General features: G+C 39.3%; 1 protein-coding gene across 2 annotated transcripts in view; it reads right to left on the reverse strand.

Moving 5' to 3' along the window:
- Positions 1 to 26,712, reverse strand: part of LOC102799554 (copine-8-like) — a 73,863-nt gene that overhangs the window by 41,488 nt on the left and 5,663 nt on the right. For both annotated transcript variants that reach the window (XM_087844405.1, XM_087844404.1), the window contains exons 2-5: positions 17,877 to 17,917; positions 12,331 to 12,377; positions 11,556 to 11,659; positions 8 to 47 (exon numbers count right to left, since the gene is read on the reverse strand). In XM_087844405.1, the coding sequence (XP_087700531.1) occupies positions 8 to 47; positions 11,556 to 11,659; positions 12,331 to 12,377; positions 17,877 to 17,917 (232 nt within the window). The remainder of the gene's footprint in view (positions 1 to 7; positions 48 to 11,555; positions 11,660 to 12,330; positions 12,378 to 17,876; positions 17,918 to 26,712) is intronic.

Here is a 26,712-nt window from a genome sequence, read left to right on the forward strand (position 1 = left end):
CACTCACATGTCTGGAGAGGTTGTCACTCTTGCAGTCTAAATCATACCTGCAGAGAAAAAGGAAAAAGATTAAATATCCAAACATGGACAGTGGCAGCACAAACTGACTGACAGATATGTGACTGAAAGGGGACCATAGTGTCATTTTTTGCCTTCATTATCTAGAGGCATTAATGCAAGGTACAGCAGTTCTCACTAATCACTGTAAAGAAGCTATTCATGCTTAACACAGGTCTGTGATGGCGGGACCAAAAGCTTCACTAAAACGATTTCATGCATGTGGGTACATAATTACCAGGCTCAGTACTTTTAGGTCAGGTGAAGGCTTCAGCAATTTTACCACCCAAATTTTCCAGCTTTCAATTATGACGGTTTAAAACTTTTGGTTTGTAGTTAGTATGTATCTACACTGCCAATTAGATTATTTTAACAACTGCATAAAATATATTTCAAAAAGAAAGAAATAACACAGAGAAATATTCAGGGAATCAACCAGAGTCAGCATGCTACGTATTGTATTCATTTCAATAAACACCACTTTTATAAAACTTCATATAACTATCATCTATAGTATTTATATTATATACGCATATGCACATACATACACAAACACACCCGTCACAGATTAATGGATCTCAGTGGTCCATTCTTACACTCATAATGAGTAATATAGTGATTAGTTGCTTAAATGCTTTTGGAGGATTTTTGCATCTGGGAATATTGTTAACTTTAAAGCACAACAAGGCCCCGCATTGCCTCAAGGTTTAGCTATTCTATTTCAGCTAAATCGCAAATTCACTGACTGAAGCAATAAGAAACTCCAATGAAATTTTACTCGAGACATGTACTCTCGAGTAGAGTCTGGGTAGGTCTGGAACCAGCCAGAGAGGCACCAGTCCTGCAGTTTTTGTTGCTGCATCAGGTTACTGTACATGTATTAACATGATGAGCGTGTCACTCTAGGTTTGTCATTTTTCATACAGATGTATTTCAACCCAAACTATAGTCTTAACCTATAAGCAAGTGCATTTAAGTGCCTAAACCCAACCACACAATTTATTTAGTGTCTAAATCTAAATAACAAGTAAAAATGAAATTAAAAATTAGGTCAAAATTAAACAACTTGGACCAGGTTAACATTTAATGAGATTTAATGACCTCTCAATATTCCTCTCAAAGTTTTTAACTACGGTACATATTACTACTAGTGTTGAGGGTTTTTTACCTGCTTGTTTGCAAATGTGCTATTTGAAATTGTGTACCAATTAGAAGAGCAGTAATATAGTAGTTTTTATAGTAATTTTTAGTATTGATTTAGTATCTGAGCATCATTTTGTTTGACAGCCCTTCATGGAAGTGACAGGAAACCCCACGGGGTAGACCTGCAACCTACTTGCAGGTCGGGGGACACTCTACTTAGCCTGCTGCTACCACCACCATACTTCAGATAAGCAGTATATGATGGATGGATGGATGGATGGATGGAGTGCTCTTGGCAGCCAGTACTGTTGTAGCTAGTCTGTCAGTGCACCAACACCAAACAAGATCTCATGTATGGTAAGAGAATGCATTGGATGCACAAGTCCCCTGGACTTTGGTAATACCTGACAGGATGCTAACACCAGATGACAAAAACATTAACAGAGCGATTGTGACACTGCCTGTAGCACTATAAGCAACAATTCATTTTTACAGTCTGTCCAAACTGAACATGATATAAGGTGATGTACAATCACTAAATATTCATTCTTCCCTTAATCTGTAATGAGTTTTGACAAAGTCTGGATAAATCAGTATCCCACCAGGGGCAATCTGATAACAAACTTTTTGACTCAATGGAAAAATTGGACCAATAATTTTTTGTTTTGGTTTGGGTTTTTTTTTTTTACATCCAGTCCAAACCTGATGGCTACATTACTCACAACACAAGACGACCATTTAGCTGGATATTTGGTTGTGTTACACTAGTGGTAGGCAATGTGGCCTTGAGCCATTAACCTGAAACAGAGCCCTGAAGATTCGTTCTAACTCCCTCAGTTTTCACTTTTTATTCAGACCCAAAAGACACCAACTCAAATGTAATCACTTTAGGCAGCTTAACAAGCTTCACTTGGCTCCTTCTTATGATGTTGAAGGTTTTACTAAAAACTTACAGGCTTTCTCTTGAGGCATGCAGTGTTAATTTTCTGGTGCCCACTGAGCTTACAGTTGTCAAATGAAAAAATAAATGTGGCAGATCTTGCAGATTTATGACTTCCATCTGTGATCGCCGCTTCCCAACAAACACTCCTAAAGGATTCAGAAATGAGCAATTCCTGTATTTGTCCATCCTAACATTCGTCCAAAACCAAACGCAGCAGCTATGTTGTGCATGCCATCTAATCTACTTGGCTCCCCACAGAGCAATTTATCCAGCTTTATTTATTTCCTGCACCACGGAACCTCCTTCGGTGTGTCAGGTGTGTGTCAATATGCGAGTGTGGTGTATGTGCAGCAGTGTGCAGCCGAGTGTGTAAATGGAAGAGCCTGAGCGTTTCTTTCTACAGACAGCATGCCATGTACGATAAGGCGCCTGCTGACAAAACGAGGAGATGCCGTGTGTCACTACAGGATGTGGAAGAGAGCTCGAGTACAGTGCCATTACTAATATATTTCCATAAGCGCAAGGAAGCCACGCTACTGTTACGCAACATGCTGCCAGCAAAATGCACAGGTGCGCTTCATGTTCTATTCGCCCCTTGCCTCTGTCACTCCCAAAGGTTCATAAATGATTCATTTCATTTTATTTAATTATAAGAGACCCAAAGAGAGCAAGAGATAAAAAAGAGAGGGAGCACGAGAGGGAGAGCAGGGGAAAAAGATGTATGTATGATGATTTGGCGGCACATGTTCACCCGCACATACACACAAACACACAAGAGTGCTAGAGTAGATGTCCCATGGCGTCTTGTGAGTGCACATTTGCTGTGTATGACTGGACGTACGTGCGTGAATGTTTATGTAGATGACGTCACTCTGCATCGGCACTGGGCCAGACAGGATTTCTCTCGGTCCTGCGCTGTCTGTCTTTGGGAGTGGGGGGTTGCTGCTCAGAGCTCTGTTTGAACTGAGCAACGATGACTAATGACAGCGCACAAATAAATGGGGCCGAAGAGGCAGGCAAACAACAGACAACGGCTCACTGACACTTCAGCGTTGTTTCCTAACAGCTTCATAAACCACTGAAAAGCTTTCAGGCTGACTGACACAAGATATCACACAAATATTTTATTAGCGGCCTCTACACTCACATGATCGAGATGATGTTTTACCAAAAATACTGCTATAAAAGGAAGTGAAAAACCATCCGACCTTCAGCTCATGTAGTCCAAGGCCATTTAAAAGGCTCTTATTAAGTTGTATCTTTATCCCCTTTTGCTTTCAGAAAGCTTTCTTCTGATTGGCTGCCCATCACAAACAAAAGTTCTGAAAAAGCAGGTGGGTGGAGCTGCAGAGTTATGTGTCTGCCATGACGACATTAAGGATATATCCGCTCACTGAGATCATACCAAACCAAGAGTAGAAAAACTCTCAGAAGCAGCCTGAGACCTGAGCTTTTGGCTTTCAGAGATTCAACACTGACCTCATTATTTGACACTGACCATGTTGCCTTAGAGAAAGGTATGGTGGCTCTGAGAGGTCAAAAAAAACCCTTAAATATCTGCAAATGGAAAAATGGGACACAATAACGTGATGGAACAACTGCAGACGTAAAAGAGCAAAAACCTTGTAAAGGATTGCATTTAAAAGTATAATACTATAGACACATACTTGTTACTGTTAGCAAACGTCTATCTACTGTTAGCTTATCAGCTAGGTTTTTCTGTGTACTTTTGCAACATTTTTCTATTTGCTGTTGTTTCTACTGTTACTAGTGTTTTTAGTGTCAGCGCATGTGCACATTTTCACTAGTCACCGTTTTTTCTTCTAAAGTGCATATTATTATGCATTATAAATGTTTTTATGATTAAGAATATTGACAAGCATGTTATATTTACAAAAAATAATTTATTCTGGATAGAAAAGTTCGCGTCCCAGTGCAGCACTGTGGCATGGTTAGCACTATTGCCTCACAGCATGAAGGATCTTTGTTCGACTCCACCACCTGGCCGGGGCTTTTCTGTGTGGAGTAGCATGTCCGTGTTCGTGTGGGTTCTCTCCGGGTACTCTGGCTTCCTCCCACAGTTCAACGACATGCAGTTAGTTGGTTAATTGTTACTGTGTTCCTATGTTAATGTGATGAGTGAGTGTAAATGGTTGTCTGTCCCTCTATGTTAACCCTGTGACACACTGGCGATTTGTCCAGGCTGTACACTGCATCTTGCCCTATGGTAGCTGGGATAGGCTTCAGACCTTCTGCAACTAAAACAGAATAAAACGGACTATAATCAATTCTTCTCATATTCTTTTGTTCGATTCCTTGTGTACATACACAGGGAATATTTTGTTCTTTCATCTTGGATTGTGTGTATGTTAGTTTTCAGCCTGCTTCTTTGTCCCAATCACATCTTGTCTATATTTTAAATCTCAATGTTTCCTGTTGTTTTCATCGTATTTTAATGTTAACATTCTGGATTACGGCAATAATGCAGTATTTATATTACCACAGTGAAAGAGAGGCTTACTCTAATGCACAAACTTTTACATTTATATATAAAGCTGTGTGTCTTTCACACCGTGCCATCATTTATTTTGTTTTTCAGTTCAAATTCAGTCAATATTTATTGTTTTTTTTCTTCCCCCAAAATGGAAAAGAAACATGCATTCTTCATGGTGAATTTCTTCTTCTGCTCTGTAAAGGTCTTTGTTTTGCAGGAAATATTCAACATTAATATATTTAAGCAAATCTGAACTTGAAATTGGTTCCACTCTTTTATTCTTGAGTACCTTAAATATTTTTATATAGCTATATCTTTATTGTATTCCTTTTTTGGTGAGCATTTCACTTTATTTTTTGAGGTCTGATCCAATTTGCAACACTTGATTAGACCACCATCCACCCAGGGGGAGCATCTCAAACCATCAAATAAATAAATAAAGTAGGGGAGCATTCGGCATGGCCAGCGTCTATAAGGGCAGTTTGTGGGGGCTTAATGCTAGCTGGCTATATGGGTCTATTGAAGGGATTTGAAGCTTTATAAAGAAGATGGAGGTAAGGAAGGAGTGTAGGAGCAGCAATGAAATGAGTCTTAGACCTCAGGACAAAGCAGGAGGCGAGTGCAGTACTGGTCCTGTAATGAGAAAGAACATGTGTGTGTACATGCTTGTTAAAGCTTAACATGAGTGCAAAAGACTGCTTGAGCAGTAAAGTGTATGAATGTGTGTGTGTGTGTGTGTGTGCGTGTGCGTGTGTGTGTGTGTGTGTGTATCTGGACATTTGTCTTGGTTTGAGGGCAGGCAGTGTGTGTGGGCGTCGCCATGTCCTAGCTGCGAGTGATCACAGGACCATCAGCCCAGAAGACAGTAACAAGGGCCTGATGCTCACCCACTCACAAGAAGCCCCACAGGGAGTCAGCTAGACGACGCGCACACACACACACACACACACACACACACACACACACACACACACACACACACACACACACACACACTCCATCACCCACTCTTCACTACTTGTCAGCTTTTAACATCTTGTATGATATTCTGGCAAAGTCTGCACTACATTCCTCTGGTCCACAGGGATATACACACAAACGTCAAAGCACATGCACAGAAATGCTTGAGTTATTTATACTTTTACACACAGAGACATTCAAAAACACATTCTCAATGGCTGGATGATATAGATGAACATCATCTCTCCTTATTTTTATTGCGAGATGGTGCAGTACAGAATATTTAGGTCAGTATTTTCTGTGAGAAATATTACAAGCAGTTCTTTTAAAACAGACTGGTGTGTCAAATGAGAACCATTTCTTTATGTCATTTGATTCATACAGTAAAGGTATGAAGTGAGGTTGAGAGGTTATCATCAACAGTCAGTATTTTACAACTCAAATACAATGCAATATATTGTTTAGTTTCATATCATAACTCAATGCATCTGGGCACGTCGACATGTGCTTTCATGTTAACTTTGAACACGAAACAGTTGTTGGTGCCAGATAGGCAAATGTGAGTACTTCAGATATATGCTGATCTACTCTGGGATTTTTTTCCACAACCATCTTGAGGATTTATAGAGAAATAGACTGAAAAAGAGAAAATATCCAATGAGCAGCAGTTCTCTGGTGAAAATGCCCTTTTGATGCCAGAGGTCAGAGGAGAACATGTGACAGGATATGTAAGAGTGGATGCATCCTGTTTTGTATCAATGGTTGGGGGATATTTTCCAAGTGCCCCCTTAGTACCAACTGAGCATAATTTAAATCCCACAAGCTAACACAGTACTGTTGCTGACCACATCGCTTTATAACCACAGCATACCCATTTTCTAATGGTTGCTACTACCAGAATAAGCTTAGATCATCTCAAAATATCCTTCTGAACAAAACACTGTACAGTGTTCAGCATAGTTCACTGTACTCAAATGGCCTCCACCAGTGTTGGTCAAGTTACTTGAAAAAAGTAATCAGTAACTAATTACTGATTACTTAGTTACTTTTTAAAAACACGATTTACAATCTGAATAGGTGATAAAGCGATAGATCTTTCAGCCCAATTCTACTTTTTCTACATAATCCATCATACAAAATGTAATCAACTGGAAAAGTCTCTTTTTAAAACTTGTTTTATCAGTTTTACTCTTTTAACTTTATGCATCAAGCAAAAATTTAATTATATGCAACATTCTCTGACTGGAAGAAATTTGTTTAATATTTAAACTTATTTTCTGCACATTCCAGCACATAAAATAATTTTTTTGTGTGTGTTTACACTCACTCTTTCAAATAGATGCAAGTAAAACACAGCAGAAAATAAATAAAGTCAAAGACTCAGCGGTCCTTTTGCTCTATTTTCACCTGTAAAGCAGGAGTGAGGTAGGCGGAGGTTTACCCTGGTGCAGGTGTGCCGCAGCGGTCAGTGGAAGAATCCGCAAGTTTCTCTGTGAGTTTCCCATTACGTGGTAGCGCACTATGTGCTTGCTTGGAAGTTTAGGGGTTTTTTTCGCTGTAAAAATAAGTTTTCTTCCCACGCACAACGGACACTAATGTTTTTGTCACTTTTTATGGAATCAAACTCAAAGTAAAGTCAGTACTTCCGCGCTTTAAACACTGCATGCTCATACTCTCTCCTGCACTCAATATATTATCCATTGTTGATCTGCACACAGCTGTTTTCACGAACGTCGCACTCGCTTACATCACTGTCATGAGACATTCTCGCAAAAAAAATCACGGTTTTAGTAACGCAGTAACGCAGCGTCCCTACAGGAAAGTAACGGTAATCTAATTACCGTTTTTGCAATAGTAATCCCTTACTTTACTCGTTACTTGAAAAAAGTAATCGGATTACAGTATTACAAATAACGCGTTACTGCCCATCTCTGGCCTCCACAGTCACCAGATCTCAATCCAATACTTCTCAATCTGTTTTAGTCAAGACAGGCTGCATATAAAGTGCTCAAAAAATGTTTAAATCAGAGTAAAGCATCAAGTCAGTTAAACTTGTGGGATATTGATCTGATCAGTTAGGAGGTTAACAGTAACAACCAGAGGAGGTTGTTAATCAGTTTCAGCTGCTTTGGTGTTAATGAAATTAACAACAACACGTGCACTAGTGTGTCACTGCTGCTATAGCTATATATATATATATATATATATATATATAGTTAAGTGTGCATGTCTGTTTTCACGAGGGTGGCCTGAAGGCCCAAATGAGGTTGGCCAGAGGGTAAATGCCAATCAGGCACTGTGGGGCCTGACTGGCATTTGCCATAGAATACCAGAACTGGCAGATCCATCACCAGTACTCTCACAGATAAGAGCAGGTTTACCCTGAACACATGTGACAGCCGTGAAAGAGTCTGGAGAAGCCACGGAGAGCTTTATACTGCCTGTAACATCGTTCAGCATGATTGGTTTGGTGGTGGTTCAGTGATGGTCGGGGGAGGCATATCTCCGGAGGGATGCACAGACCTCTACAGGCAAGGCAGCGGCACCCTGACTGCCTGCCATGAGGTATCTGGATGAAATCCTACACTAGTACAGTGGGTCCTGGGTTCCTCCTGGTGCACAACAAGGCCTGGCCTCATGTGTCTATGCAGGCAGTTCCTGGAGGATGAAGGAACTGATACCATTGACTGTCCCCCACACTTGCCTGACTTAAATCCAATAGAACATATCTGAGACGTTATGCTTTAGTCCATTTTTCATTTTTATTTTTGGGTGTTTTTGAATTCAGCCGCCCGTAGGCTGATCATTTTCATTTCTACCAAACCATTACCCACTCCATGTCAGTATAGATATCCAGCATGATATTTGTTTCCTTTGTGATCTGATGTTTTTACAAAGTGTTACTTTAATTTTGTTTAGCAGTAAATATTTTTAACAAGAATAAAAGAGCTATACATCTCCCAGCTCCATCATATATTCTTAACATGTACCCTTTAAAAAAAAACACTAATGCACACATATAAATACTTACACCTCAAACAAAGTGGAACACACAGTGCATATCTACATGACTAAATGTATTCAAACAATCCAGAGTGTCTGACGCCATTAACCAACTTAAGATACAATACACCACCTGCACAAGCACTTTGCATCTACACACAAACACACACCCAGAATCCCTCCTTGACCTTAACTATAACCTCCCACAGCTTGTGAGCAGCATGCGGCCATGCTGACAGGCCAACAAGTGAACAAACAAAAGAGCCATTCCATATTTCATGAGCTACCACAGGAAAACACAATGACAATGTGTGAGGCTTGAACACAATAGGAAAAAAATGCACTGCAGTCTTGCTTTGATAGTTTGTCTATTAATGCCATTTCTCTGTTCATTTTCATACACCACGACTGGAGATGCATACAGCATGTATGTGGATAACAGAGCATGTACATGTTATACCATTAGCTATAATAAGCAGCTTGATTTTGTCAGACTCCTAATTCATAAGAAAATCTGTCAGTGTCAATATGCCTCATGAACCAACTAGGACAACTTTCACACTGTTGCACAGGCTTCATAGCCAATAATGCAAATAAGCCTAACTGCCAATTGTCCACCAGCTATTTTACTAAGCTGAAATAACTTTATGTAAAACAAGTGTTCAATAAAACTCAGCCTTGTGAAAATTTTGGAAACTGTTCTTTTGTTCATTGAGCTACTGATTAAATTTGTTTGAGGGACATATGTACTAGCTATATTTTATATTTTCCTTGTGTTGTTTTGTGTATGTTTTACCAGATACTGTGGTATCACACCATTTTTAAAAAGCCATGTGCATTTAAAAATGCATAAATATAAAGAGAGCACAATTAAGTGAAAGAAAAAGGGACCAGAACCAGATCAAATCTGGCCCTCCTCGTATTCGGAGAGTGGTAGTCTGAGTCCGAACCATCAGTTTTACAGCCTCGTACTGACAAAGATAAAACCGCATTAAAGTAAAGTGGCTAAGCCGAGATGTGTAAATGTCTGTTTTTGACTTACAGCAATAGAAATGGAGAAGTGAAAAGACTGACTGAGAAAAAAAGGACTGAGCTCTCTTTTTTCTAGAAACATCTTAGGCTGTTCATCTGGGTACTTTTTTTTAAACTTCATTAAATGCAAATGTTTCAACATGTACTTGTAATTCTTTGCACTAAAACAAAGTCAAAATTTCAGAGGTGTTTTCAATCGGGCATTCTGCAGCAGTTTTACTGGTCAGCCCACTAGAGAGCCAATCGAGCTGTGTGCGGTTGACAAAATGAAATGATTCGACACCCTGATTTAATGGCTTTGTCCTCTGCCTACACTCGACCTCTCCGTCAAGTTTTGTTAAATTTAGCTTGGTGGTTTTCTCTAATCTTGCTGACAGGAAGTCAGATGAAAGAGGGGCACTCTGAAAGTGCAGATCTCCACTAGAGCCAATACCCAGCCAGCACAACGTTAAAGAAAAATGATCCACAGCCACATCGTATCGGCTTCTTTCTTTGGCCGTAGTAGTTTGATGAAACTCAGCCTGGTACTTTTTCACAAAAGTTCTGTTGACAAAGAAACAAACCTGACACAAGGCTCTCAGTGAAAACACACAGCCTCAGCAGGGATAAATACGTTGATTTAAATGTTTGGGGGTTTTTATATTTAGTTTCACAATTTTTAATCTTTAAAGAGATGATGTGATTCATGCATCGCAATCACAGTTATTCATCAGCTTCTTTTCTACCAGCAGACTAGCAATGCCTACTCATAGTCAGTCACATGCGCACAAGCACAGCCTTTGGATTAAACGTATTCAACTTTAAATGGCTTATTGTGGTCCACCCGCACCAATGCAGTGTGCCAATGCAGATCAGTCCACCATAACTCACTCCTCTGAGGTCAGCTTTTTCCCACTGGTAATTTATTATTACATATTGTTGTATGTATTTAAAAAAGGTTTATAGAAGGTTTAGTGTGATCTCTAAAGTCAGCGAGTCGAAACTACAGCATGGCCTCAAAGTGTTGCCATAAAGTGAGCCGATGTTTTTAGATCAAAACTCTGGATTAAAAAAATATTAATGTATTCGTCAAATTTGTGTGTTGCCTGTTGTGACACAAACTCACACACCAGGAAATATTCTGAATTTTAAAGAGCGTACAAATTATGTCTGCAAAGAGTGCAAAATTACATGCAGGAAAGGTGGGGAGGGGGAAAGAACAGGAGGGGGTCTTGAGGGAAGGTGTCGGTTGTTTTCTGATGTGGCAGATGAAAAAATCAGCTCCTTTAGCATAACAACTTCTATGTGAGCGGCAAGAAACTCTGCACTGACCCAGAGATACCCGCCCAGTGCTTAAGGCAGTCAATTAAAATTGTATGATCAACTGTGTCAAACGATGCACTTAGGTCTAAAAGGATTAAGACCAAGCAATCTTCTGCATCTGCTGTTAAAAGGAGGTCATTTGTTACTCTCATAAGGGCTTTTATGCACACCACACAGCACTTCACATTTAGAAAAATAAGGCTGGGGGTAAAAAAAAAAAAAGAAGGCAGATGTGGTATGTTGACGCTCTTAAAATATCTCTATGACAAACTTGTCTTTTTAGTAGAACCCAAGATGAAATAACCAACAACAAGCGATTCATAGACATAAAAAAAAAATGTGTGATTCACCGCGGCCATCTGGCCCTATTTTGTCACAAAGCAACGAACAAATGGGATGAGTTCAAAATGAAAACGCTGGTGAAAAAGTGGCACGAAAACTTGTCTTTTATTTAGAAGAGAGAAGACGTACATCTCCCTCAGCGCAAGCCATGAATATTTCAGTCCTAACTCAACTTCGCCCCACACAGAGCAGCACCCGTGCCTGCGCAACACACGCTAGTACACAATAACAAACACACGCACGCACACATTAGCACGGATAAGTCAGCTGTTAACTTACAGGTCAAAGCGTAGATTCTGTCTCTCCTCGAAGAAATAGTCAAGGATGAACTTGCGGACAAAGTCGGGGTTGAGGGTGTTGTCGATGACTTCTGTCCTACCAAACTAGAGGGGAAATGACAGAGGTGATATTTTATTACTGGGAGCAATAAGGGGGTGGGACACACTGACATTGACAACTGACAATCTGAATCATACAGCATATAAGCACACCAGCTTCATGTCAGACACTTTTTCATGAAACTAGGCTAATTATAGTAATATTTACATTTCACCTTCAGCACATGCACAACATGTGCCACTCCTTTAAAAACTGCTTTCTTGTTCAGTCATTTATTCACCAGGAACTCTAACTTGGTCACATGAGATATTGTGTGTGCTATTTGACAGAGGGCCTGTAAAGATCTCTAGCCCACATAGCTCTCGCTAAGCTAGTTTAATTACACAAATGGATAAATATGGATGTACACCAAATGACAGCAACATAATTAAACACTTTCATGCTTTCCAAAAAGAAATGTCTGCACATAACTGTTAAGATTCTATCATTAACACAAGAAAGCACAAGAACAGAGTGAGCTTGGTTAAATTTGGTCAATTCAAACTAACACAACTGTCCCAAAAACACCATTACTAGCAATTGTTTCATCATTCAACAAATGGCCCACAGGCAAACTTGAAAAAAAAGGATTTAAACGGCTTTAGCGTGACTCACTGAAAAGCTGCACTGCTACCATTTATACACAATGCCTTCACAATCCCACCGCTGTACTCACCTCTCTCCATTCCTTGTTGGCAATTCCTTGAGTGTACAGGACACAAACTGTTGAATTAGAAGCAGGGAAGGGAAAAGAGACAAGAGACAGTCAGATTGACTGAAGGGTATTTAACAGTGAACAAAACAATGCTAAGATGTCAGCTGAGAGCTAGTCCGCCCCTCTGGACCCCAGCATGAGAGGAAAACTCCCTAATTAAATGTCACTCGAACTTTTGCCTTGTAGCATGGTGATATTTCAGAGAGGAGAAGAGGAAGGAGGGAAGAGGAGGATGATGGTGCTGGGAGTGGTGAGTGTGTGAATGCGGGAAAGTCCTCCTTTTGACATTTGAGGATCTTCATCCAAAGGAGACTTGAGTGTGTTTTGATGAGGGACCACTTGTGGGAAGAGAGCGAGGCAATCGGGTAGCAATAACATGACATATCATTTGGATTCGAGCAGCCAATACTGTACTTACACCCACCTGTCATCTACCAGCGCATAAAAACTCTGAGCTCACACACCTGTAAATTTGTTTGAAGAGTGAATAGTTGAATGGTGGAAAAGTAATGCTGACAAAGCACTTAAGTTATGGATACATTTTCAATTCCAACAGCAAAGCTATGAAACAGAAAATGAGGTCATACCTCAGCAACTGCTTTGTGTACTGACATGGTGATGAGGTTGACCAAGTAAAGGAGCATTACTACAGAATTTTAAAAATGCAGACTGTATATAAAAAGTTGGATGTTGTGTCCGGGTCTGAAAAATGAAGTCGATGTGAAAGTGCTGTTAACTGGCATTCCTGCTAACGGCCAGCAGGGGGAAGCTTCTCTGTTTGGTTGGTTGCACAGAAGTCGTTGAACCACCCTCAGTTGCTTTTTGACCTCAGTAAATGCTTTTCTAATGATGTGAGCTCAATCGCTACTTAAAAACATCACTTCGAAAATATAATGTATTTTCTCCATTAGATTCAAAAGAGAACAACGAAACAGTTTATGCATTAAGCTAGGCCTAGCTCCTGACAAGTCTCCAATTGGTATGTCACAAAACCAACACCAACACAGAATATTTTATTTAATCTATTTTATTTGATTTGATATGCCTTCAGCTGACACACAACTCCACACAGTACTGCTGCAGACCGGCGGGGACACGCCCCTCCCCTCACTAGCAGCTGAACACATAAACAGCAGCGCAACAAACTCGGCAAAGCATGTTAAAAACTGATGCCCCAGTTTTTATAAGAAATTTGTTGAGGGCCACTACAGCTCCCGTTTTACTGTTAGTGGTTTAACTATTAGCAATATTATATACTGGCTAATGACTAATAATTAAACAAAAACATTAATGCTAGCGAAAGACGGAGTTCAGCCCAACTGCAATATTAACAGAAAGTCTCTATTTAACAAGATAACATGATTATTTGTGTCTAAAAAAGTTTTTCTTGACTCTGACAAAAGTCAACCAACAACTAGATAGAAACAGTGGCACTCTACATTAACAACTCTATGTAATCAAGAATGAAAATGAGTCAAGTCACCAGAAGCTCAGGAAACAAACAGGATTCGCACAGACCAGTATTATTGTAATCCTCATTTTTTTTTAAAAATATGCCTCTTACTTTCATCATTTTTCCCACATGGAAAATGATAGGGAGTATGCAGTCAGCCCTCTGATCACTGCTTACAGCTACATTTCCTCTTCTCATTTCATGTGCTGAGTCAGGTCTCTCTTGCAAATGAGGTCTCAGTGAGTTTACCTACCTAAGTAAAGCATATATCAGCTATATAAACTCTGTAAGATGTTCACTTGCACCAACAGCTCTTAAATTCAAAGGTTCATAATACAGATAAGATAAAATACAGTAAAATAAACAGTTATTTGTATATAATGAAAGTATACATATTTATTAATTTGCAGTTTCTGATACTTTCTTGATGTCATCAAGCATTAAGGCTGAAGATGGAAATAAATACGTCTAAAGGACTGAGGCTTCTATTTATAAAAGATTAAAAACAGAAAGGTCCTCTCAGAAAAAAAAGAACAGAAAAAAAACCGCAATCAGACAGACCAGAGACTTATTTTTGTGACATCTGATTATTAAAGGAACACCTTCCACTGAGACGGCTTGCGTTATAATTAACTATAGCATTAATTAATTGTAAATTTATGCCTAAGTGAATGCATTAGCTGTCATCAACTGATGATATCACATGACTAGTGCAATCATGTATTCATTAGCATTCGTGGCCGTTAGTGAAAATCTTGGTTTTGTTAGCTTCAAATGAAGATTTAGAAATCTTCCTGCGACATCAGGTTAGGTTGATTTGCTGATAAAGTCCCACCCACCACAAAACTGACATTTAATCATTTAGAATAGGCCTGGAGTTGAGTCAAGATCAAGATAAACTATTAATAATAATGTTTTGTACATTTTATGGGTTTTTTCTTCCCCACCTCACAAATTTCACACTGAATTTGAGTGCAAACTTAAAAAAAAACATGTCCTAATTTATTCCCGCCTCCTGTGTGGCTGCAGAAGTGTTCAAACTTGCTGTGTTTTGGCAGTCTGTCAGTCTGGAGTCTGTATAAGTTGCATAGTGTACAGAGTGCAGTGAGCTAGGGCTCAGCTGGTTGAATATACAGTCATCCTTTAATCTTGCTATGAAGCACCAGATGACACATGGTCTCCATGTGAATGTGCAGAGAAAAAAAGCCATTGATCATACACCCGTACACAATACGTCCTCACCATCAGTACTTTTAACTCTTCCTTAATTAAGGGGGGGGGGATTGACAAAGGCACCACAAATGCTACTTTTTTTTAACGTAAACAGTTTGATAATGTTCCCGTCTTCTTAATGGGCTTTTCCCAATTGTCAAAACAGTGTGATCAAAGCACATCCACGCACCACGGGAACAATTGCTAAAACACAAACACACATAAAAGCACACAAGCATGCACCAAAGAGAAATACTGGACTGTTGTTCAGTTTTATGAGCTAATATGAATATGGTACGCGAGCTTGCCCGAGGCCCTGGATGTGTGCGCTTTTGTGTGTGCATGTGAGTGTGAGCGTGGCTCTGCCGATGCGGTCTAATGCTGTGTGACTGGGGCCAGTGCTGTCAGCAGAGCAGAGACATGGACGCAGCACAAGTGCCTCCTTGCATAAACGCAGGGATGCTCATCCTCCTTTCTCACTATCTGACATTTAAAGGTCCAATCCGCAATTCTGGAAGCTCATCAATTATGGGTTCACACACCACCAACCAAGGAGAAACGCTAGTGCTTGCTGTGCAGCACTCAGGTGCTAAAGTGCTAATATTTAGGAAATTCAGCTAAAGAAACGAAGGATAAACAAACCACGGATGATCAGAGGTTAAAAAACGATTTTAACTTTTAAGATTTCATGTAAATGTGGAGTTTTTTTTTCTCAATCGTGGTTATTTTTAGCGGGCTGTTAACAGGCATGAGTGTCACAGTTTGCTAGTGAAAACAAAGTAGGAATGACAGATGAAAACAACAAGGAAATGCATTACAATCCCTAAGCCTGTCTGGGCACGTGTGTCTGTCTATGAGAGGATCTGTACACAGTGTTTAGGACAAACAAAGCTATTGAGTTTCTCAGATATTGTTTAGAATCACATATTGTCAATTATTTCCATTATGGGCCATCATAACAATCATCAACAAGTCATTGCCATCTGCATTTGTTGATTTGTAAATGTCATTAAATGCATATTTGTTAATCCAACTGTCAGTCAAAGCAGAAATGCCTTAAATCATACTATGCTTTATTGTGTATTTGATTTTAAAATTAGACATAATTTAAAAAACAAACATAACGTTATATTTAAGGAGACTTGGAACTAGTGAATGAGACCATCAAGCTTCGACTGAGATCAAGGGAACCAAACTGGTCTGTTCCTTGGACTTCTGTGCAATCTGACTTCTTTTTGAAACCAGAGGTGTCACCTCTAGCTAGCCGTTACAAAGAATCCAAATTTAAGGTGCTTCCTCTTTGGATTCACTTTTCACAGCAACAACCCCATTCGTCCCCTATCAAGGATGTCACAAAACAAGAATTTCAAACTTGATACCAGTGCCAGTTGATACAGAGGAAAATTGATACTTGAGGAGAAAAAATAAAAAAGTAAGAGAAATCTTTTTTTTTTTCTTTTTTTTTTAGAGCAAGATTGAACAATAGCCAAGCAGCCGTGACTAAGGAAAGTATGAAGTAGGTTCCAGGGTCCTATGCCACAAACGATTATGCTTGTGGTTAATATTTACATTTTAACCACCTAGCTTAATGGTCTCTTAGGTTTTCCCGCCATAATTTTCATGTTGACTTAACATAAAATATGCCCCGCTGCTGGTACTGCAGCTTGCTGCAGCTTCTGCATGCCGGTCGGCCACGATACTGGGTTGTGCTGGGGGGTTGCTGACTGGTCTCTAACCCCGTGGTCTCTAACCCTATGTAGACAAGCTTATTGAAGGGTCAAAACAGCATTTGCTCACATCTTCCTTTTGTTTGTTTTCTCCAAATTTTACAGGAATTGCTTTGAATTTTTTGACATAACAATAGTTCTAGCCCCCCACCAAACTTCAAAATAGGAAGATGCAATTGTACCAACATTGCTAGTCTTCTCTAAATAACAAAAATGCACTGCAGTACTTATTTAAGAAAACCAAGCCTGTTGTTCCCCCAATTAAAAATTCTATAGGTACATCTGAAGATGATGCCTGTATTCCTGCTATTCGTTAATATTATAAATGCAGCATAGAAGGACTCTGGGTTCAAATGTGACAGTGTATGAGATATGAAGAACAAATACCACCAACATTAATTTCCATTTTTGAAGCAGCGTGTCTGTTTGGTTATCTTGTTTTCACTGGTGTTGATGTGACAATTCATTTCAGTCAGTAACAGAAAAGAATGAAGTTCTGATAGAGAGCCTGTGTGTTAACAGTTTGCCTAAACATAAAGCCCTTCTTTGAAATGAGAAGTCCATTTATTAAAATATTTTTTTAATAAATGGACTTCTCATCCTGCTCTTAATGTCCGTCTACTGAGGCAAATTGCTGTTGGATTGCACACTGGGCCTTTAAAAACCACTGGACCAGTTGCCAAATTGAACCCCTGCTATCAAGTGAGTGAGGAGTGTGTATGTGTGCCGTTTAATCTGTAGGAGGGAAGCGGCTGGTTTGTGTGTGAAGATGATCTGGTTCCCCTCACTCACATTGGGAGCAGAGAACAGTGACGAATACGACCCCTGACATATGCAAATGTCTACTGATTCACACAGGCGAGGCAGAGTGTGTGTGTCCATGTGTAGTGCATGCAAGCTGTGTTTGCACAGTACCAAATCTGCCTGCATGTGGTGGATGTTTGTCTGCGATTGTGTCTGTTTGCCTGTAGAATTTAAAATCCACCTGTACACGTGCATGAGAGAGTGCGTATATATGTGTCTGTGGATTTGTGTTAGGTCTGCTGGGAGCTGTTGCACTGATCTGTTTGTGTGCACATGTGTGTCACAGAGAGAGTGATAAGAGACAAGCTTACTTGGATCTGACTTGGAGAACGTGTCTCTATCCAGCAGGTTCCTAAAGAAAAGAGAAAGACAGAGAGAGAAAGAAAACAAAGACTTCCATTAACGTAAAAAATTAATTACTCAGCTGTCCTACTTCAACAAATAAAGAGCAACTACAAATTTATTACATCATTAAATTTTCCTTAATTAGCTCCCATTCTGACCCCGACAACTTGTTTTCTCAGAATCCTCCGACGACTTGATTAACAAAAGCCATTTCACCCAGTCACACTGCAGCGGTACAAATCAAGCTTGAAGTGCAGCCCATTTATATTTTAAACATACAGGAAAAACAGCAGAAAAGAAGATGCATTTTTCACTTTTTTGCACTCTCCCGGAGTGCTAGAAGCAACTGTGGAAGCTGCCATCAAATTTACATGACATTCCCGGCACTGCACGGGCACGGATAAATGCACCGAAGAGCTCCATCACGGAGCAGATGCTCGGCGCTTCTGAGATATCCCACAGTAAGACAGCTCTGAAGGAATTAAATATTCAAATGAAGATGACAAGTTGCAGATGCCTAAGACCTGTGTATAAGGAATTCAAGAAGCAGCTCGAGCTCAGAATAAGGATAGGGAGACCTGGCGTGTTACGTCAGCAGAGGTGGAGCATTTGTGGTTTTAACTGTGTGTCAGTTGCTTCACAGTGTCCTGAGGTCTCAGGAGGAGGTAGTCAGAAGTCCAACAACAACCCAAGGGGCTAAAACAAACCCTTCGCTTATTCCCTCAGCTTGTACTCCTGCCAAATGTTACATTAGAACTTCATAAAGCTTTCATTGAGCAAACCAGAAAGGCTAAATAGTACGAGTAGCCTGGTCAACAGTATTTTACAGCACCACCCAGTTTCCAGTGTCTTGCACTAAATGTAACTCAGATTCTTGGTAATTTTCAGAATAAAGTCAAGTTATTATGCAAAAGTCTTTGTGTAGAGCTCTCTTACTGTGTGTTGCGATACAACATACTGCATCTTTATGGCATGAGGCTGTAATCGTCACATCATAGCATTTCTCACTTTGCACAAAAGAGAAATATTTCCTTATTACTAAAACCAAATTTGAAGTATTTTGTAGCTTTTCACAGAGAGTATAACAGCCGTGGGAACAACAACTTGATCCCCACATTTCGACTTTTTGGTATATTGAATTTATTTGCAGAAAAACCTTTTGAGTTTGATCTCAAAATTTCGACTCTATTCTCAAACTGGACAATTTTTTGCATAATGTGGGCTCAATACTCGCATGATCAGAAGAAAACCCCCCCCCCACAAATGTACAATCTAAAACCAAGAATCAGTGTAACAAAGAGACACAGACAGATTAACACTTTTGTCTATAGTAAACAACTGGTTTGTTGGATGGGATTGTGTTATCTGCATTTTAAAAGAAAAACAGTTTAAAAATCAATAATAGCTTGTAATTAGCAGAGAATTAGAGCAATGAAATACTACACATTTCTAAAGTGTGGGGACTGGCAAATATACAATAAGAGATAAAAATAAATACAAAACGCGTCACACCTGCACAGCAATCCCTGCATCATCTGACAGATTCAAAAGGATGACGAGCTCAAGCGTTTGTGCTGTCTCAGGCAGTGAAAAGAAAAATGAAATGAAGTTTTTAACAGGCTTCTGAGGTCACGATCCACTATGAAATGGTCATCACTGAAATCTATTATTACTGACAAGAACTAAAGCTGAACTGAGTCATAGCATGATTGCTGAGGTCAACTGTAACGTGTACGTAAGAAACAAAAATCAGATTTAGATTCTTTAAAAGAAGACCGTTGTGTGGTGTATGAATTTAAACTGTGATAATCACAGCAGCACGACTCTGTCCATATTGTGCACAGCTCACAGGGAACAAAAGTTGAAGGGGAAGAACGGGGAGAGAGCCCGCTAGCTGCAGGGTGAGCACTCTGTCGCCCATCCTGTCCTGTGTGACAAGCAGCAAGTGACTTGAAGCCATTGATGGCTAGTGATGTATCTAGATCAGGCACTCGTGTTGTGCTGATCCTACTGCTACCCAGATGGTAAAACGCTACGCTCTGCTGCTTCTCTGTCAGGGCACGCCCACTGGCCCTTTGAGAGCTTTGAGATGTTAAATAAATGATAATAAGTGATGGAACTGAGCCTAGTCGTATCGGGGATGTATTTTATGACTGGCAGATAGTCTGGAAGATTGCGTAGGAGTGAGAAGTGGGCAACTTCACCTGCCAAATGAGATAAATGTCCAATAAAGAGGATAGTATACCCGATTGCCTCCCAGAGGAGTACGCGTGGAGGCAGGAAACAAGATGCAGTGAAGAAAAAAAAGCAGCAGAAAAAAACAGTGTCTCAAGAGTCTAAAGACAGCACCAAGTGGTGTGTGTGTGTGTGTGTGTGTGTGTGTGTGTGTGTGTGTGTGTGTGTGTGTGTGTGTGTGTGTGTGTGTGTGTGTGTGTGTGTGTGTGAGGCAGACATACACACACTTCTATGGATACGGTAACCTCCCTATGAGTCATACACACCCGAGGGCTTCCACCTGCCCCTCAGAGAGAGGGGAGACTCTTTAAAAAGCCCTTTCCTGCACAGGCAGCCTTGCAAACGTCTGGGTGGTCAAAACAGAGTGCCTCGTTGTTCATCAAACATTTACGCTAGCAGTCCCTCTTCAACACCAGAATTACATTTGAAATCCCGCCAGTTACGTAACAGGCACCTAAACATGGCAGCTGGAGCTTTAAATACCTGCATGTGCGGGTGGGATGGGGGACTTCCATCTTTTGAGAGCATCTGAGATGAAATTTTCCTTCAGCAGTGAGAGTGCTAGCCTGGGGAAATCAGCCAGTATTCTTTTTCTAATGGCACACGTGCATTTCTAACCAGAAATGATGTTGGTTTTGTTTTTTTTTAAAGCAAAGTAAACAATTTCTACCATATTTAAAGGGTATAAAATGGTGAAAGTGTTCACAGGGCAATGTGGAAAACCTTCCTCTCCTCAGGAAAAGCCCGTTCCCACAAAGTCTGATAGTTTATCTGCTTATTAATCACCTTCAAATGATGGTTCCTTAGTTTTGACAAGATTCTTGGGGTTAACAGATGATAAACAGATACAGTAAAAAAAAAAAAAAAACTTGCTCAAATTCAGTAGAAAAGCACACGTAGAGTTTGAGAGACCACAGGGCTGTCACAACATGAGATTTTTACTATAAGACACGCTGTAGAATCTTTTGTGATATGGATACAAAAAAATCAATATTTATTTTGGGGAAATTTTATAGTCAAAGTCTTTTTATTTCTGTCTGTATAATTAGCTATTAACTGCATAAACACTTCATTACCACTCTTTCAGACTTCATTGCATCTGCAGTTGCCCATAAATTTTCGTATCACTTGACAGACGTGATCAAAAATGAGTTGCTGTAAATACATTCTGAAAAACAGCAAATAAGAATACATATAAAGGATCAGTTTTATGACCACTATTGCAATTCATCCAAAGGTAATTACAAATGATCAGTTTGGAGCGCGGGTTACTAGAATGAATGATAGTTATCAGTGGGCGACACTTCACATTAAAAAGTAAATTATCACACAGTCATGACATGAAAAATATATACTATTTGGAAAATCTATTTGAATGGCAAGAATAAAGACTATTAACATGATATTGCAGATTCTATATTGTGCATAGGATTTAAAATACGTCCACGCTTCTTTAGCAGTATCCTACCAGGCTACTTCGTCTTAACTGTGGACCTGTTATGAGACGAATGTGAGTGCATACATTTTGAGGTTATGGTTCCCCAGTGTGACTGAAAGTATTATTCCTGGTGGAGTTAGCACCAACCTATGGAAGCCCGTTTCTGCCACAAAAAAAAAAAAAAAAAGGATCCATAATTCAAAATTCTGAGTTATTTCCTCAAAATTTCGAGTTACTTTCTCGAAATTTTGACATATTAACTCGAAATTTCGATTTATTAACTCAAAATTTCGACTTATTAACTCAAAATTTTGAGAAAAGTAACTCGAAATTTCGAGTTAGCGCTGCCAATCAGTAATCTACGTGAATGACGTCATTTCCTTGTTACCCGGAAGCTGAAGCCCTCAGCTACAATTGCTACAGCTAAGCTACCAGTATTACATCCAGTCGTGAATGCACAGATTGCTGCGTGTTTTCAGCGAGGCTTCACAAATAATGAAATCCCTGTGTTATTAGATGAATCACATGGTGTTACTATCAGCAAATGTACTTGCAAAAGCGCCAATTTGTTGGGATCCATTTTTGAGTGCGCGTTCCTCTGCGCCATATGCTTCCGGGTAACAAGAAAGCGACCTCATTCACGTAGATTTTTCATTGGCAGAGCTAACTCGAATTTTTGAGAAAAGTAACTCGAAATTTTGAGTTATATTTCTCGAAATTTTGAGTTACTTTTCTCGAAATTTCGAGTTAATAAGTCAAAATTTCGAGAAAATAACTCGAAATTTCGAGTTATGGATACTAGTTTTTTGGTTTTTATTTAGTGGCGGAAACGGGCTTCCATACCAACCACCCCAACTCAGCTTCATATGAGCCAAAGTAGCAAGAAATCTTCCTGGCATTCTCATAAAGTCAAATACTATGCAACTGCGGAGTGGGTGGTTACTTGTACAGCGTAACCTCACACAAGCACACGAGCTTGACATCTGCCTTCCAAGAGTGTGGAGTGTTGTTCGGAGCAGCAGCAGTCGTCTGCAGAGCCGTAACATCAGTTAATGAAGAAGTTCTCACGAAAGATGCTGTAACCAACAGCACAAGCTGCTAGGGGGATAACTCCAGATCAATACAGTCAATCGAAGCTACAGAGATTACTCGGCTGGTTTGATCAGTTTAGCCTTGAAACACCTAAGAAACTCTCTTAACTATGAACGATTTGCTCAAATTCTGAGTGGGAGGGGGTTTTGTATCTTCAAGGGAAACTGATGTTCACCTAATAATGAACCACAAGAGTCCTGCTTCACGAAAAGAAGCCACAATTTGAGTAGCCTGTGTTAGTTGTATGACATAATTACAATAATAGCTGTTAAAGAAATTATGTAAAATGTGAAACTGTAGCTATGATGTTGCATTGTCATAGTTTAAATATTTATGTGAACTACAAAGTTCCATCCATCCTCTTCTTCTTCTGATGTTAAATCATATAAGAGGAAAATTCCCCTCAGATGAACATACAATGCTTTGGAACAACGACATTCCTCTTATCTTTGCTATGAAACGATTTCTTCTTCATATGTTTTCAGTGCAGGCGACTGGAGACAAAAGTCAGATTTCTTATTATGTTTAAAAATGAAGTCAAACGATTATCAGTTATTATATATAATAGGGTTATAAATAAAATTAATGCCTTTAAAAAAAGTTCTTCTGGTTGTGTGCTTCATTATTAATATTTTAAATGTTGAGCTACCACTAAAGAGAACGCTTTTTACAAACTAAAGATTAGTAAGTCTCACAAAACTTTCACTTTAAGCTCCTCTTGTTACAGAAGGAGCTTTTTAATGGCTATTATAAAGCAAGCAAAGCATATTTTGCTTGCTACGAATGATAAATCCTCTATAATGACCATCCTTAAGGATCCCAGAGTTTGTTTGCACAACCTATGGGCCATAGTTACACTTGAGTGCGGTGGATCATAGAAGGAGCAAAATAAAAGGTGAGATTTTTATAGAGCTTCAGTGTAGGCAGGATGTCAGGCTAGACAGGTGGGTAAGACAAACATGGAGTTTAATATGGACCCAGACTTTTCAAACAAACTATTTTCTCTCTGTTCAAAAGTGGAACCAAAATTCAGATGACAAATTGATTCAGTATTAAACAAGAGTGTTATAGATGATAGATGGAAGATACAATTATCCTATGACTCATGAGTCTGAAGAACATGGTCAATGCTCTTATTCATGTCTTTTAGTGAAAGTACAGTTTCTCTAATGGTGAGAAACTGATTTTTTTTTTTATTTTATTTTTTTTTGGGGGGGGGGGGGGGGGAGGGGTGTCAAAGATATCAGTCTTTTTAATGCAATTAGAAGGTGGCATTTATATCTCCAATGAGGCGGCTTCAAACCAGCTTCAGTCCAGTAATAATGCAGGAATGTTGCTACCACAATCCAATATGCCTACATTCCTGCTGTGGACTTTTGTAAGCTGAACTATGCATTTCAACTGGTTCCCTTGTCATTTATGACAAGAGATAATAGAATAGCTGCTGCCATGACAGCACCCTACTTAAAAAAGATGGTTACATTTTTGATCAAAGTCCTGGTAAATTTCCTTCAAGTGAAGGTCAGAACCTATGTGGCAGGTACTACAAAGATTTATGCCTTCAGTTTCTTGTGAATCTGCTGTGAAATGTCAAGTTTTATGTCCTCTCAGGTACGATTTGTACTTTTGTTTTTGTGTTTTTTAAAGCCCAAAGATTCCAGCAGTTTAATCAGGAGCTAAACATTAATCTGAGGTTATATGTTAATTGTACTGACATTTTTTATAGGGTGCACCAGAACCTCTAAATGTCATTTGCATAATTACATTACACACATGCTACATTATATTCTATTTTTAGCCCATATATTTTTGATAATAGCTTATGATGGATCTGCCAAAGAATCTGTATTCAAGAGGCTGAATGGGGTCATTCGGTGCACTTAGCAACACTTGTTTCTAAGACTGGTCGAGAAAGAGTATTTGTTTTTGTGAAGAGCTCCGCCGATTTGTTGAATAACCAGTGAGACAATCAACGGAATATTAATGTGCAATCATTTTAAGGATTATAGTTAATTTTTAAGCAAAAATACCAAAACATTCAGACCCAGCTGAGGATGCCACTGTGAGGACTGATTTTCTGTTTTCCTGTTTCAAAGTGAACTGAAACCTTTTCAGGTTTTTGAATAGACTTTTTGACAAAAAATAAAACAAATACAATAATTGATAAATTATTGATATATGCAGCTACATTGATTGAAGTTTTTTTTTATCCGATTCTTTATTTTTTTCCTAAGTGTGACATGCCAACACCAATTTTCTTCCGAGAAACTATAATTGACAGAAAATACAAGCAAAAATAAATTTTTCTACAATGCAAAATTTCGTTTTCATAATAAAAGAAATGAAACTTTACCGTTTTCTTTCAGGATCTTCTCTCACTGAAAATAAACTGCTCTGCTAGAAATAATTACAAATAGAAATAATTAAATGAAAATAAGTTGCTTCTCACCTTTAATTGACATTTTTAATTAAAACAGGCTCGTGCTTATATAACAAAACAAATTTCAGTGTTACTAACATGATTTTCCATTGCTTTTATTGCTTCCCCAGATAACACGACATTGACCTTTTGCTCCACAATGTTTCCTCAAACAAGCTTTTTGATCTTTTTCATACCCAGACTCTCGTCTTGCGGCTGGCTCTGAGCTCTGGACAGCTTTAGCTTTAGTCTGTTTGCATTTATTAGCCCTGTTCAGCGGGGCGAGGGTGGCATAAGTGTCTGATTAGGTTTGTTATTATAAAGATTTTGTGATGGCTCTCCTGCAAATGCTGTGTCGTCATTTACAGTGAGGAACTCCCACGACATAACAACATGTTAGCTTGTGGCGATAAGCGTTTGTGCGACTGCATGTTGCACAAACATGAAAGAGTCCAAGTCATAATTAGACATATGTGAGGTTGGCCAATCGGTCATAGAGCCATCAGGGAATGCTGAAAACCCAACAGTTCCAGTCCCTGGCCAGTTAATGGCGACATCTCTAGTTTTTTGTCTTATTGGTCTGTGATCACCGATCTGGTCATCCTCTTCATCACTGCCATAATCTTTTTATCATCTAAGAACAAAGAAACAGTCATACACGCACTTTAACAACACAGCCCATGTGGATACAGGTGCATATCTGTATATTATCTGAAGAGGACTTTTAATGGATTTTAGCAAAAAATACCATATAATGTATTTAATATTTACAGCCTGGAAGTAATGCTTCTTAGAACTTAGAATACTGCATAAATCTGCATAAACATCCTCTATTGCGCTCAGTAGAAAGGCATCAAATACTGGACACTAATCAACATGATGTCTTCAAATCTGTCCACAGCAATCACGCAGATGCAGGAAAGTGGCTGTGGAAAAGATGAAAGCAGAGGAACAAAGGTGGGGGGAGGGGGGGTGGTGGTGGTTAGTAATGTGATGGAGGCATGTCGGCTCTCAGAGGTAACCAGGTAAAGCTGGTTACCTCTGAGAGCCGACAGCTGTCTGGTGCCTTCATTAGACCAAATGACTGCTTCAGAAAACTCATTAATGTAGCCACCCAGCACGACCCTTCCCGCGGTTAGGACTCGCCACCTGAGACCAGCTTGATCTGTTGGCTTTGTGCTCTTTGCTCCCTAAATCCTTCACAATTTAGGTGGAACGGAGCAAAGAAACAAGGTAAAGCAGGATGAAGTGAAGCGGAGGGAAAACATGACATTAGCTTAGCCGGATTTTATTTCATTTAGCTTCATTAGAGTTTTATTTGAACTAAAGATTTAATAGCAATTCTTTAGAGCTAACTGGCAATCAGTGGATCTAAGCAGCAATTAAGAGGAAACAACAGTAGTGGGAATGTATGCAATAACGGGTACTGAAACAAAAAGTACAAAACATGATCAATTACATAAACTGTAACAGAAGGAATTTTAGCACCTCTTTATATAGTAAGAGTGTGCACAGCCACAAAGAGCTTTGCTGCTCTGAAAATACTCCCCCTCATGACAACACTTTCTTTGTTGTTTTTAATCATTTTAGCCCTGTGATTAGATTGTGAAACAATGTG

The sequence above is a fragment of the Neolamprologus brichardi genome, chromosome 7 (genome assembly GCF_056152115.1).
Source record: "Neolamprologus brichardi isolate AB-2024 chromosome 7, ASM5615211v1, whole genome shotgun sequence".
Taxonomy (NCBI): domain Eukaryota; kingdom Metazoa; phylum Chordata; class Actinopteri; order Cichliformes; family Cichlidae; genus Neolamprologus; species Neolamprologus brichardi.